Source organism: Cydia strobilella, chromosome Z, assembly GCF_947568885.1.
Source record: "Cydia strobilella chromosome Z, ilCydStro3.1, whole genome shotgun sequence".
Classification (NCBI taxonomy): Eukaryota; Metazoa; Arthropoda; class Insecta; order Lepidoptera; family Tortricidae; genus Cydia; species Cydia strobilella.
Genome location: NC_086068.1, coordinates 25,556,371 through 25,569,362, shown reverse-complemented (window position 1 = coordinate 25,569,362; position 12,992 = coordinate 25,556,371). Strand labels below are relative to the sequence as shown.

The 12,992-nt window shown below is 36.3% G+C and overlaps 1 protein-coding gene across 1 annotated transcript in view; it reads left to right on the top strand.

Moving 5' to 3' along the window:
- LOC134754346 (succinate dehydrogenase [ubiquinone] flavoprotein subunit, mitochondrial-like) overlaps nucleotides 1–12,992 on the top strand; it is a 38,208-nt gene that overhangs the window by 13,427 nt on the left and 11,789 nt on the right. The window contains exons 4-6 of the mRNA XM_063690627.1: nucleotides 1,704–1,876; nucleotides 7,383–7,538; nucleotides 7,637–7,794. Of these exons, the coding sequence (XP_063546697.1) occupies nucleotides 1,704–1,876; nucleotides 7,383–7,538; nucleotides 7,637–7,794 (487 nt within the window). The remainder of the gene's footprint in view (nucleotides 1–1,703; nucleotides 1,877–7,382; nucleotides 7,539–7,636; nucleotides 7,795–12,992) is intronic.

The following is a 12,992-nucleotide window of genomic DNA, read 5'->3' as shown; positions in this document are numbered from 1 at the left end:
TTACGTATGTGTACCAAATTTCAACTTATTTGGTCCAGTAGTTTCGTAGAAAATAGGCTGTAACAGACGGACAGACAGATAGACAGACGCACGAGTAATCTTAAAAGGGATCAGTTTTTTCCTTTTGAGGTACGGAACCCTAAAAAAATACTAAAATTAGCAATAGATAGATAGTATGTATGTGCGCAGCAGGTTGGAAACGAATTCCGTCGTTTGGAATCCCCATGAGCACCAATATACGCTCCAGTTGGAAAAAGTACAAAAGTCTTAGGTGCGCTGTTTGTACCACAAAATATATGGACGCTACCCGTACCTATACCCAACTCTCTTCGTCCTCGGAATGGTTGACTACACGTCCCTCGAGTTTCGAAGACATATGTGTCTAGTAAAATACTTTATAAAACTAATCCGAGGACTAACAATTAATCTGGAGCTACTGGCACTGGTTCCATTGAGGGTCCCGCGTACGTGTGGCATGCAGTTGCGGACGAGGCATCGCGGCCCGTTAGCCATCCCGCCGGCGCGCACGCGCGCTCTTTCCTCCTCCCCCCTACACCTAGCTCTGACGCTTATAAACAATATCCTGACCAGCGACAGCTCCCTGGATGGTTTTTTTACCCCTGTCAAGACTTTTGATAGCATCAAGCCGGTACCTGGAGACACTAGTCACTAAAAGCTCTATTACCTTTTAATACAATTATACTGTTAACTACTAGTCTACCTACAAAACATATACACTAAACATATAAGTACAATAAACATAGTTATACCTTAAGTCTAATAAATTAATAAATTAACCTACCTAAATAAAACAAAATAATTATGAAATATAGTGTATAAGCTAAAGAGTAAATATAAATATAAATGTAATTTGAATGTTAGCATGTAAGGTTTATCTGTTAGTGCTAATATTACGAGTATATATTAAATAAATGAAATAAATGAAATAGTAGGTAATATATATACGAATACACACTTAATAGTTATTTGTTATACAAGGGTGCAAAGTTGTATTTTACCCGCGAGTGTTTCAACACACGAGAAGTAAAATACATTTGCACCCGTGTGTAACACAAAACTTTTCACCTTACTATAGCGAGGAAAGCGCAACATCCACAGGAGTTAGATCATCTTCATCACTGGAATCACTCATTTTTTTACGATATTATAACAGAAAACACAGTCGGTGAGACAAGTTTTTAAGTTAAAAATTTGTTGACAATGTTGACGTTTCTGACGTATGAAATGCCAACGATGCGTTTTGAAATTGCATCGACTCAACTTGTGCGTTCAGAATTATATTTAACATCATTATAAAAAATCAAACGTTTCTTATGGAATTTTAAGGTTTATGACTTGAAATCATTAAATAAAGCTAAATGTGGTATTTTTTATTAGATTCTCAAACCATTTATTTAATGATAATTAATATCGAACGAACCATTATCATGAGCGTTTTACGTTTTGTTATCTGTCAACCTACTTAAACACGCTCCATCCAAGGTCAAATTACTTTCCCCACTAGTGGATAAAACGCGTTTTTCCCCGCTTGTTTTGAAGGGTAAAAGACAACTTTCCGAGCTAGTGAGGGGAAAAATGTACGTATAGAGATTGGTATTGTAGTTTATAATGTAGGTAATGTATAGTAAGTACCTAGTCTGGTTAATCTCTTTGGTAAGGGTAATAATAACTATTGAACACAGGATTCAATCCATTACCTTACTCGCGAGGCACCTTTCGCTGTGTATGAACTGGAAAATATGGGGATGCCTTTTTCGAGGACGACGGACGGCAAAATATATCAGAGACAATTTGGAGGTGGCACCACACACAAGGGCAAGAAAGTGGCAAAGAGGACCTGTGCTGCAGAAGATCGGTATCTTACGTTTTGAATGTTTATTTACAATATTATTCCCTAATAAGTACTTAGTCAGGTTTTAAGTTCTACCATAAAAGTTTTGACTAATAAAATATAATACAAAGCTTTAAATATAAAAATTAGCCACGACTTGTTGGTTGTTTGTGTTGCTTGTTGTTGTTTTTGTTTTAAACTGATAGTCAGGTCATATTTTTGACAAAATCGATTGCGACTGGCAAATCATGTTACTTTTTGGCAACTGGGTTTTTTAACCTAATTTAACCCCGCTGTATCCGAATTTGCTCGTTGCTCAATTGAAATCTTGACCGGAAGTGAGATATTATAGATGGCGGCCATTATTACCGACACTAATGAGTTCCTTGTATGGAGACCCATATTTTTTAATATATATTTTTTATAATAATTATTGCAGAAAATAGCAGTAATAATAACACGTATTTTCTGAAAGTTTGGAGTACCCATCTGCTGTGGTTCCAAATATAGAGCCCTTTAAAGATTAAACAAAAGCTTTTTTCAGTTTTTCGTAAATAACTCTTAAACGGTGGCGCATAGCAAACAATGTTTATCTACACAAGTAATCTGCATAAAATTGTCTACAAGAAAGATTCCATAAAGTTTTTCGCTAGATCAATATTCAGAGAGATGTTAACGCGGGAAAGTTAATTATAATCAATTCTAAGGTCCCTTTTTTTAGGTTTTCATAAATAACTCTTAAACGGTGGCGCATAGCAAAAAATATTCTTCCACGCAAGTAATTTGCATAAAAATGCCAACTAGAAAGATTCCTTCCGTTAAATTTTTCGATTGGATCAATATTTAAATAGATATTAAAGAGGGAAAGTTAATTAGAATCAATTCTAAGGTTCCTTTTCTCAGTTTTTCGTAAATAATTTGTAAAGTATGACGCATAGCAAAAAAACATGTTACATAAATAAATAACATAGAATTTCCTACAAAAAACATGTGAAACACTTATCGCTAGGATCAATATTTAAAAAAGATATTAAACCGGGAAAGTTAATTATAATCAATTTTAAAGTTCCTTTGTAGTTTTTCGTAAACGGTGGCCTAAAGCTAAATAAGTTCTTATAAATAAATAATCTACATATTTTCAGACGGTAAAAGACCCGACTGGCTCACCTTAGTTCCCCGGCGGAGGGGGCGGTGTCTTTTATGGGATGCAACATGTGTTAGCACATTTGCTGCGTCCCATCTAAGACACACGGTAAAAGCGGCAGGTTCAGCGGCAGAAATTGCCGCCAAAAATAAGCATGCCAAATACTCCGGGTTACAGGGGGCGGACGATTTTGTGCCCGTTGCTGTCGAAACAGCCAGACCATGGTGCAGCGAGGCGTCCGAATTGTTCAGAGAACTGGGTCGGCGGCTGAGAGGGGGAGCGATCCCCGATCTGGGTCTTGGCTTGTCCAACAAGTCTCCATCGCCATACAGCGCGGCAACGCTGCGAGTGTGATGGGGACTTTTGGACCAGGCATGCCACAGATCGGGTCTTAGGTTAGTTAAATAGTTTTAAATTTGTGTTTTTAAATATGTAGTAGTAAGAGGTTGTTGACAGATGATTTTTGTTACTATTAAGGATAATTATAGAATAGTATTGTAATGTAATTATGATGACATTTAATGTAATGTTTTAATTGTAATATCTTTAATTGTACTTTATCGTTTAGTTTAGAAATGACATCTGTACCTACTACCTATTATTATTCGGATTTAATAAACTGACATATCTTCTACAAAAAAACATTCGATACCTAAACTTTTCTCTAGGATCAATATTTAAAACGATATTAAAGAAGAAAGTTAATTACATAATTAATATCATTAACGCGACTAAACTTTATTATTTAACTTTTTTTCCTTCTTTTTTGTTCTTTTTTAACTTTTTTTTACATTAAACAGAAACGGGTATATAGATTTATTTGTCTACCCCGAACATTTATATAAACTAATGTCGGGTACTTTAGTGTTGTTTACCAATATCTCAATTGACATTTTGCTGGGACGTCAGTCTTCCGTGACCACAGCTAGTGCAACCTAGCTGAAACGTCGGTAAAATAATGGTAAAAAAGGTAAAATAATGAAATTTAATCGCGTTAGACCCGTTAATCACATTAATTATGTGTACAAAACGCGAAAGTTTAGTGTTAAGTTAATTACAATCAAACAATTTTTAGATACTTTGACATACGCGTTTGATTCGCGTAGGTAAAAGTACTACTAGGTAGGTAGTTAGTAGGTATTACTTTGTTTAAAAATAGATAAAATAGGTACAATAAAATCATAGTTTAACATTGGTATCTTTAACAATTTTTGGTTTACGAGGCTAAATCGTGCGTGAAGCATGAAAATTTGAGACTGTTTGACAATATTTAAGGTTTTAGGTTTTGAAATGTCAGTGTACACATTATAATTCCGATTAATTGCTTAATAAAACAATAAATTCATTTAATATATACCTATTCTCATATTTCTCATACTGTACGCTTTTTTTCACTAAAAGAGTTACTCCGCGCATATAGATTAAATGCAATAAAAAATTTCTAAAAAAATATATACAAGAAAATGATTAGGGTCGCTATGTAGGGTAATAATGGCCGCCTTCTTGAATATCTCACTTCCGGTCAAGTTTTCGATCGGGCAACCGGCAAATTCGGATTCAGCAGGGTCAAATTAGGTCAATAAATCCGGTTGCCAAAAAGTAACATGATTTGCCAGTCGCACCAAGAAGGAGAGCGTTTTTTTTTTTTTTTGTCTAGACTATGATCATAACGTAATATCATGACTTGTTTACTTTGGGCAAAGAAAATATTGTTTAAATACTGTCATAGTAAATTTTGTAGTTACAGCAAATTTACTGCCATCTATCGACACAGGATTAAAACTAAAAATAAAAAAAAAATGTATATAGGTATATATATCCATACTAATATTATAAATGAGAAAGTGTCTGTCTGTCTTCCTGTCTTTGTGTTCCCTCTTCACGCTTAAACCGCTGAATCGATTTAGATGAAATTTGGCATAGAGATAGGTTGAGTCACTGAGAAGGACATAAAATCATCCCTTAAGAAAGTAAAAAGCGGGGTGGATTGAGATAATTAATGAAGTGCCTGCTAATTTGTGTGCATAATATGCTCAAATTGAATGATAGGTCAAGCAATAAGAAGGTATAGAGGGAAATGCTGGGAACATGTTTCATATTAAAATTTGAAACTGCTGTATTTGTAAAAACAAATCTGAATTTATTTAAACAAGTGTCACAAATATTATACAGAGATACCTACCGCGCTGACAACCTTTGCACGGTATTTTCTCGCACTGCACTAATGCGGAAAAGTGTGTTTTGTCTGGCGAGCAAGATTTATAACAAAATTCCTATAGCTCTAAGAATGAAACCATTGCACTAGTTTAAAAATGAATTGAATAAATTATTAGTTTCTAAGTGCTATTATTCGTTGTCAGAATTTCTTGGTGACACTTTAAAATAGCTTGTAAGTAATTGTATTGTATATATGCATGACTTATTGACATAAAAATATGAATAGATTTGAATAAATAATTGTAAATTTGTAATACGCGCAATTATGAACTTGACATGATTTTAACTACATTCGCCAATTAAATTTATTGTATAATTTATTAATATAATATTTTCATTCTTTAGTTAAGTATTTGCATGCAACAATTTATTTTAATTGGTATGTGTATACCTAATTTCAAATTTGTATGCCTGTCGGCGAAGCATAGCGTTCTACAATACTTTTTGTACTGACCAACACTGTTACCTATATGTTTACAAATAAATCATTTGAGTTTGAGTTTGAACAAAATTTTTGACTTCGTAGCTTTGTTTGGATTAGTTAGGAGATGAACATATCAAAAGTCCCCGACCGTAACCCTGGTGCTGGGGGGGAGAGGGGGGTTTGAAGGTTAAATTTTTCGGTTTTTCGATTTTATCTCTGAAACTATGCGTCTGAGCGACATGGCCACTTATACAAAATGAAAAGTGATTTAATTTGTTACAAGTTTTTGATATCTTGTATAGTTTTTAAGATATCCGCTCTTGAAGGATTATTTAGGGCTCTCATTTTTATCTTGATTATCTACATCAGTAAAGCTGCTAGGCCGGGTTTGGTATCGTTTTCGTATAAATCGGGAATGCTTTAAACAAATATCTTTTTTCTTTAACTCCTCTTCACGCTTAAACCGCTGAACCGATTTAGTTGAAATTTGTTAAATAGATGTTTTAAGTCCCGAGGCAGGATATAATATAATTTTTATCTCAAAAATCATACTTTGAAGGTGTGAAATTTGGTGTGAGGGGAATTCAGCTTCTTCGCCGAAGTTAAATTCCATACTGTTTAAATTTAGGTTTGAAGTCATGTTTGGTATAATTTTCAACTAAATCAAATATGTAGACCATCCCAAATATTATTTAAATAGGTTCAGCGGTTATTGATTCCCCATACAAATTTTCACCCCACTTTTTACATGCTTAAAAGATGATTTTGGTTATAAAAACTATCCTATGTACTGTCCCGGGACTCAAACCATCTCTATACCAAATTTCAACGAAATCGGTTCAGCGGTTTAAGCGTAATGAGGAGTTTAAAAAAAATCACTTTTTTTTATTTTGTTTTTACTTAGGAATGGTGTCAATGTTGATACCATAAAATTTATGGTATCAGCATTGACACCATTCCTAAGTAAAAACAATAAATGAATTCAGCACCCCCGATTTATACGAGAACTTTACCAAACCCGGCCTAGCAGCTTCACTGATGTAGATAATCAAGATAAAAATGAGAGCCCTAAATAAACCTTCAAGAGCGGATATCTCAAAAACTATACAAGATATCGAAAAACATGACTTAATAAAACTTGTAACAAATTAAATCTTTTTTCATTTTATAAACGTGGCCGAATCGTTCAGATGCATAGTTTCCGAGATATAATCGAAAAACCGAAAAATGGAACCTTCAAACCCCCCTCTCCCTCCAGCACCAGGGTTACTCTTGATATGTTCACCTCCTAACTAGTCCAAACAAAGCTACGAAGTCAAAAATTGTGTTCCAAGCATTTCCGTCTATAACTTTTTTTGGGCATTCATTTCCTGGCCTATGATTGCTATGAGAATTTTTCAAGGCGCTATACTTTAGTCCACGCAGACGAAGTCGCGGGCAAAAGCTAGTATATATATATATAAAGATACAATTTCACTTCATTTTATAAATCACCGCCATCTATGAAACACTTGACAAAACTAGATAGTGCACGACACGCTATTCCTGCACTTTAGCGCCATCTGTGGGGTGGTATGGGGTAACTTAACTATTGTATTTTTCCGTGCAAGTTCCTCCCTTGAGCGCAAATAGCATTGTGGCAGCACTGTACAATTCTAGAACTCGCGGGGCTACTTTAGTGTTAATTTATAACTTTTATAAGAAACTACGCACACTAGCCTGTACTTGTATCTATTGTGCCACAGCACGGGCCACGCGCTTCTTCACACGCTGTACGGCTACAGCACTCAGTTCAGTAATATCAACCTGTTCTCGGAGTTTTTCGTATTGGACTTGCTGTACCAGGACGGCGCTGTCGTTGGCGCCATTGCCATAGACATGGACGATTCCAGTATACACAGGTATTTTGCTGTCTCCGATAACTGTTAGTCGTGAAGCCTAGCATATGCAGGGTAACCGTGGTATACATGCTAGTATTTCTACTGTATTTTTTGTGCAGGTTTCAGGCAAAGAACACAGTGATAGCAACAGGCGGGTACCCGCGCATGTTCTTCTCGTGCACGGCCGCGCACACTTGCACGGGCGACGGCTGCGCCATGGTCACCCGCCTCGGCCTCCCGCTGCAGGACATGGAGTTTATACAGTTTCATCCCACTGGTATCGTTACAATTCATCTTTCGATAGGTACTTTATTGAAAGGCTATGAAGACAGTTCATATAAAAGTTTAGTGCTAACCACCAATTATGTGTTAACTTGTTGCTATTGGTGGGAACCTATAATTGGCTTTTTGTTATTTACTTATATAACTATTGTATAATTGATAGCTGTTGGTTCTCCGAAAATAAATAAATAAATAAAAACTTTGAATTGCTCCGCAAAATTTTAGTTTTTTTTTTAATTAAAGGTTTAAACATAATATTGTCTTCGGTTACCGCGATAGTTACTCATGAAATAAAACTATGAAAACGGATTATATCGCGTATATTGAATTTATAATTCATCCCGACGTTTCGAACTCTTTACAGCGTTCGTGGTCAACGGGTGTCACCCGTTCGAGTACTTTATATCTTTAGTTGATTCTGGATTGGTTAGCCTTTCGTAGCATAGTAGCACATTCGCAAAGTGCCAAAGCCAATACCAAAGATAGATATAACTCCGTAGTAGATGGATGCAGTCTAAGGAAAAAACGTGCCTCGAAAATCAAGAAAATTTGATTCTCGTTCAGAGGGCGCTACTAGCTTTGGCCTACTGTCGTATAGATGGCGTTGACGGTTTTGTTTGTTATTTAACAATTTTAACGCATATCAGTGAAAGAACATGGGTCAAAATCATAAAAATAATTAATGCAAATAAAAAAATCATTTATCCATATTTAAATACATTTTATCGTATTTTTATAAATCTTCATTTTTAGTTTTAAAGTGTGTCGACAGATGGCAGTGAATTTACTGGGGTTACAAAATTTACTATGACAGTACCGCTCTAGTATAAGTTACTCTATGCCAATACACATAACTCCAATTTGGCAAACTACCAAGTTCGTAAAGTGCCAAACTCGCAGGGTGGTCTGTGCTCGCAAAACACCAATTACGATACTTACCAACTTGTAATACGCATAGTACCAACTTCTCTATTTTCACTTCCCACTTTCGCAACCAGTACTGTTTCTTAAAAAAAACATTTCCTTCGTAACTTAACTAGACGGAGCTCCGCTTCGCGGGGCTCCTATTTCTGGGAGGTTCGCCTTTCGGGCATCTGAAGCTACCTAACGAACCTAACCTAATACCTACCTACGCTTTTTTCCCCAAAGTGTCATGTTTTCTCAGACTTCACACTGTCAATAGATAGGTAGGTTAGGTTCGTTAGGTTGCTTCAGATGCCCGAAGGGCAAACCGCCCAGAAATAGGAGCCCCGCGTAGCGGGGTTCCGTCTAGTTAAGTTGCGAAGGAAATGTTGCGGGGCGATGTCAAGTAGACCAATGAAGAAAGTGAACCGATAGTACCGGCCAACGCCAAATGGCACTTCGCGAATTTGGCATTATGCTTATTTGGTACTATGTGTTTTTGGTATTCTGAGAAACTGGTATTTTGCGAGAAAAAAATAACATTTCGCGAAACGCCAAATGGCACTTTGTGAATTTGGTACTACTTATGCTACGTGTTTTTGTAAGAAACAGTACTGGTTGCGAAAGAGAAATGTAAAAATAGAGAAGTTACAAGTTGGTAAGTATCGTAGTTGGTGTTTTGCGAGTTTATTACTTTACGAACTTGGTAGTTTGCTAAATTGGAGTTATGTGTATAGGGATATATGCGGGCGTTGGCACTTTGCGAATTTAGTACTATGCTACGAAAGGTTTTAAATCGGATATATCCTTGTAATCTTCTTTAAGCATTGCTAACTGTAAGTTTTGTACGGGAAGCACATTACAAAATTGGAAAAGGTGGGAATAGCCATCACTATTTTTTAGGGTTCCGTACCCAAAGGTTAAAAACGGGACCCTATTACTAAGACTCCGCTGTCTGTCTGTCTGTCCGTCTGTCACCAGGCTGTATCGCATGAACCGTGATAGCTAGACAGTTGAAATTTTCACAGATGATGTATTTCTGTTGCCGCTATAACAACAAATACTAAAAACAGAATAAAATAAATATTTAAGTGGGGCTCCCATAAAACAAACGTCATTTTTTTGCCGTTTTTGCGTAATGGTACGGAACCCTCCGTGTGCGAGTCCGACTCGCACTTGGCCGGTTTTTATTTTCATATTGTTGGGCACAATGGTTTTCAATAGTGTTTTCTGTAGGTTATATATTTTATCAAGATTGGTTTTATATAATCTTCCGTAGCTGTTCAGCCCATATCGTATTACAGATTCAGCGAGAGCGAGGTATAACATTCGTAAGGTGTTGTAAGGTATCTTATGTCTTAAAATTGTTACCCTTCCTAGGAGACATCTAAGTTTATTGCATACGTATTCAGTATGTGGTTTCCATTTGAACCGAGAGTCAATTAATAAATCAATGTACATATGTTTTCCCACAAAATCTATATTAGGGCAGTCGCGGTTTATGTGTTGTATGTGTAGGCAACTGTGTGCGTGTGCCTTAATTACTGGAACGTAGGAAAGTTTGTTATGTGAAGAACGTATGTGCATTGCTTGCGTTTTATCCGCATTGAGGAGTAGGCCAACGTCGTCTGACCATTTACAGGTGGTGTCGAATATATCTTGAATTTTTTGTGAGGCTGTCTTAAGATCCCTATCCGCAACCACTGCAAGTGTCATCGGCAAACTCGTACACATACTGTTCTCCGATCGTATTACATATGTCGTTGACATATAAAATATATTCGGTCGGGCCCATAGAAATATATGGACGGGCCAATTATTGATCCCTGTGCCGTTCCTTTTGATGTTTACCATGTCACTATAACAGTTTTCTAGCCTAACCGCGGTAAATCTGTTGCTGTGGTAGCTTGTAAACCACTTCAAAAGGGGACCCTGAATTCCATTCTGTTCAAGTTTTTTAGATAAGGTATTGTAGAAGTAAATTAAACTATATCTCACAACCAATGTGTAGTAAGTACCTACTTCTAGCGCAGCGAGCATTTGTGTGTATGTATTGTACATTCTCGTGTTTTGTTATTTTTAATCGTTACATAATGTAACTCAATGGATGACTGTTATTGGCCTTGTTTTATGTAAGCATAATTATGTCTTAGTTATATTTATGGCTGTTGTTATCCTTAATACCAATATATAAAAAAAACTTGTACAACAAAGTTTCGAAAGCTTTTACATGTCTTTGTTTGTCCAAGTGCCCGTTTATTTCGTCACAAATGTATTTAAGATCTACTGCGCGTACTCCATCGTAGCCTGCGCTTTTTTTTTGTTAAGTTTCTTTATAATTTTATTTGTCATGTCATTTGTTATTTTTCCTAATGTCATCAGTACATCCGGTTTTTTGCAGTATGTGGATTCGGTTAGAATTGGTGTGTTGCACTGTTGTGTGAATGATTCTAGATTACGCTGAAATTCTTTAGCAGTTGCAAGTATACATTAAAGGTCCACCTGATCTGTTAATAATACTCGTACCTAATTAGGTAATAATAACCTCAATTCGAACCTACGTTATAGGTGATCGACATCGAATTGTATCTTTGCAATAAATAGTTTGCGTGGAAACAACCCATTTTTAACCCTTAACATGGCAAGACATGAAATAATGTGCCTATCTATTACTTTGAATGATTTTAGGCATAGTTATTAGTTAAAACTAACAAAAATTAAGAAAAAATAAAAATTGCATTTTCAAAGTAGGGTTTTTAGGACGTCTTTTAAAACGGCCATTGCCACGAACCTTTTAGATTGATCGCTCCCAAGGTTGTCCTAAAAAACGGACAACGCAGTCATAGTAATAAGGATGAATAAATTATTAAAGTGTAAGAAAAGTTCAAATTATTTAAATAATACACTAGTAAATAATTGGAAATAACGTTTAATTATATAGGTAATGTCGTTAAAAAAATCATATGAGGAACAAAAAAACACTGTACAAAGGGTAAAAACGGGACCCTATTACTAAGACTCCGCTGTCTGTCTGTCCGTCTGTCTGTCTGTCACCAGGCTGTATCTCATGAACCGTGATAGCTAGACAGTTGAAATTTTCACAGATGATGCATTTCTGTTTCCGCTATAACAACAAATACTAAAAACAGAATAATATAAATATTTAAATGGGGCTCCCATACAACAAACGTGATTTTTGCTGTTTTTCTTCCGTAATGATACGGAACCCTTCGTGCGCCAGTCCGACTCGCACTTGGCCGGTTTTTTATTATACTGTTTAGTTATGTGAGGGCAAGGCACCGGTTGCTTTTGGCGAGTTTGCTTGTCGACAGGTTCATCTGCGCAGTAAGAGCTGACCAAATTGACACATTGGTTATCGACCCATTTTACAACTGCCAATTTTTGTACATTATCACACACCATTTGGTAGCTTCCACGTCCCTTCTTCTTCAAAGTTTTGTCATCGGTGATAGCACACCCCTTCATATGGTCCTTTCTCAGAGTGCCCAAAGATAAGATGCCATATTCATTTCGCAGGTGGTACACTAGAGGAAACGATGTGAACCAGTTATCGATATACACTGTGGACATGGGTTTGTTGTGTATTTTACTGCACAATTTTATTACAGTCTTAGCTCCTATTCCTAGGAAATCATTTTCCCATTCGGTAAACTCATGTCCATCAAAAGTATTGGCACCGCCATATGCAATAAAGTCATAAACAATACCCGAGTTGCCTGCTCTCACATAAAATTTGAACCCCCACTTGGTTGGTTTCTTAGGCATGTAGTGACGTCTCGAGCCTGCCTTTTTGCCTTTGTAGGGAACCATCATCTCATCAACAGAATAAGTTCTTTCCTCTTCTATGTCAATGCAATTTTTTACGTAGATGTTCCATTACCGGACGGATTTTAAAGTATCTGTCGTCATCTATTTGTGTGTTATCTGCAAAATGAATGTTTGACTTTATCTGTTCGTATTTCTTTAAGGGCATTACATCAGCAATTGGTGGGCTTCCCTTTGTTGAACTGAGGATAAATTTGTCATTTCGGCAGTATGATCTAATATGGAATCTCGAAAGAAATGTTTAAAATAATTGTGTCCTGGGCTTTTCTCACTCACGAAAGCTGGTTTCGTATGTTTGTGAGACTGGTTATTGTTGTTTTCTATTTCTACGCGCGCGTTGAATTTTTGTCGTTTGAATTGAAATATCATCTGCTGTAACCTTCTTTTTGTGGGATCTTGGTGTGACAGGATTTTTAGGTACAGAGGCATTTTTCTTGGCAAGCA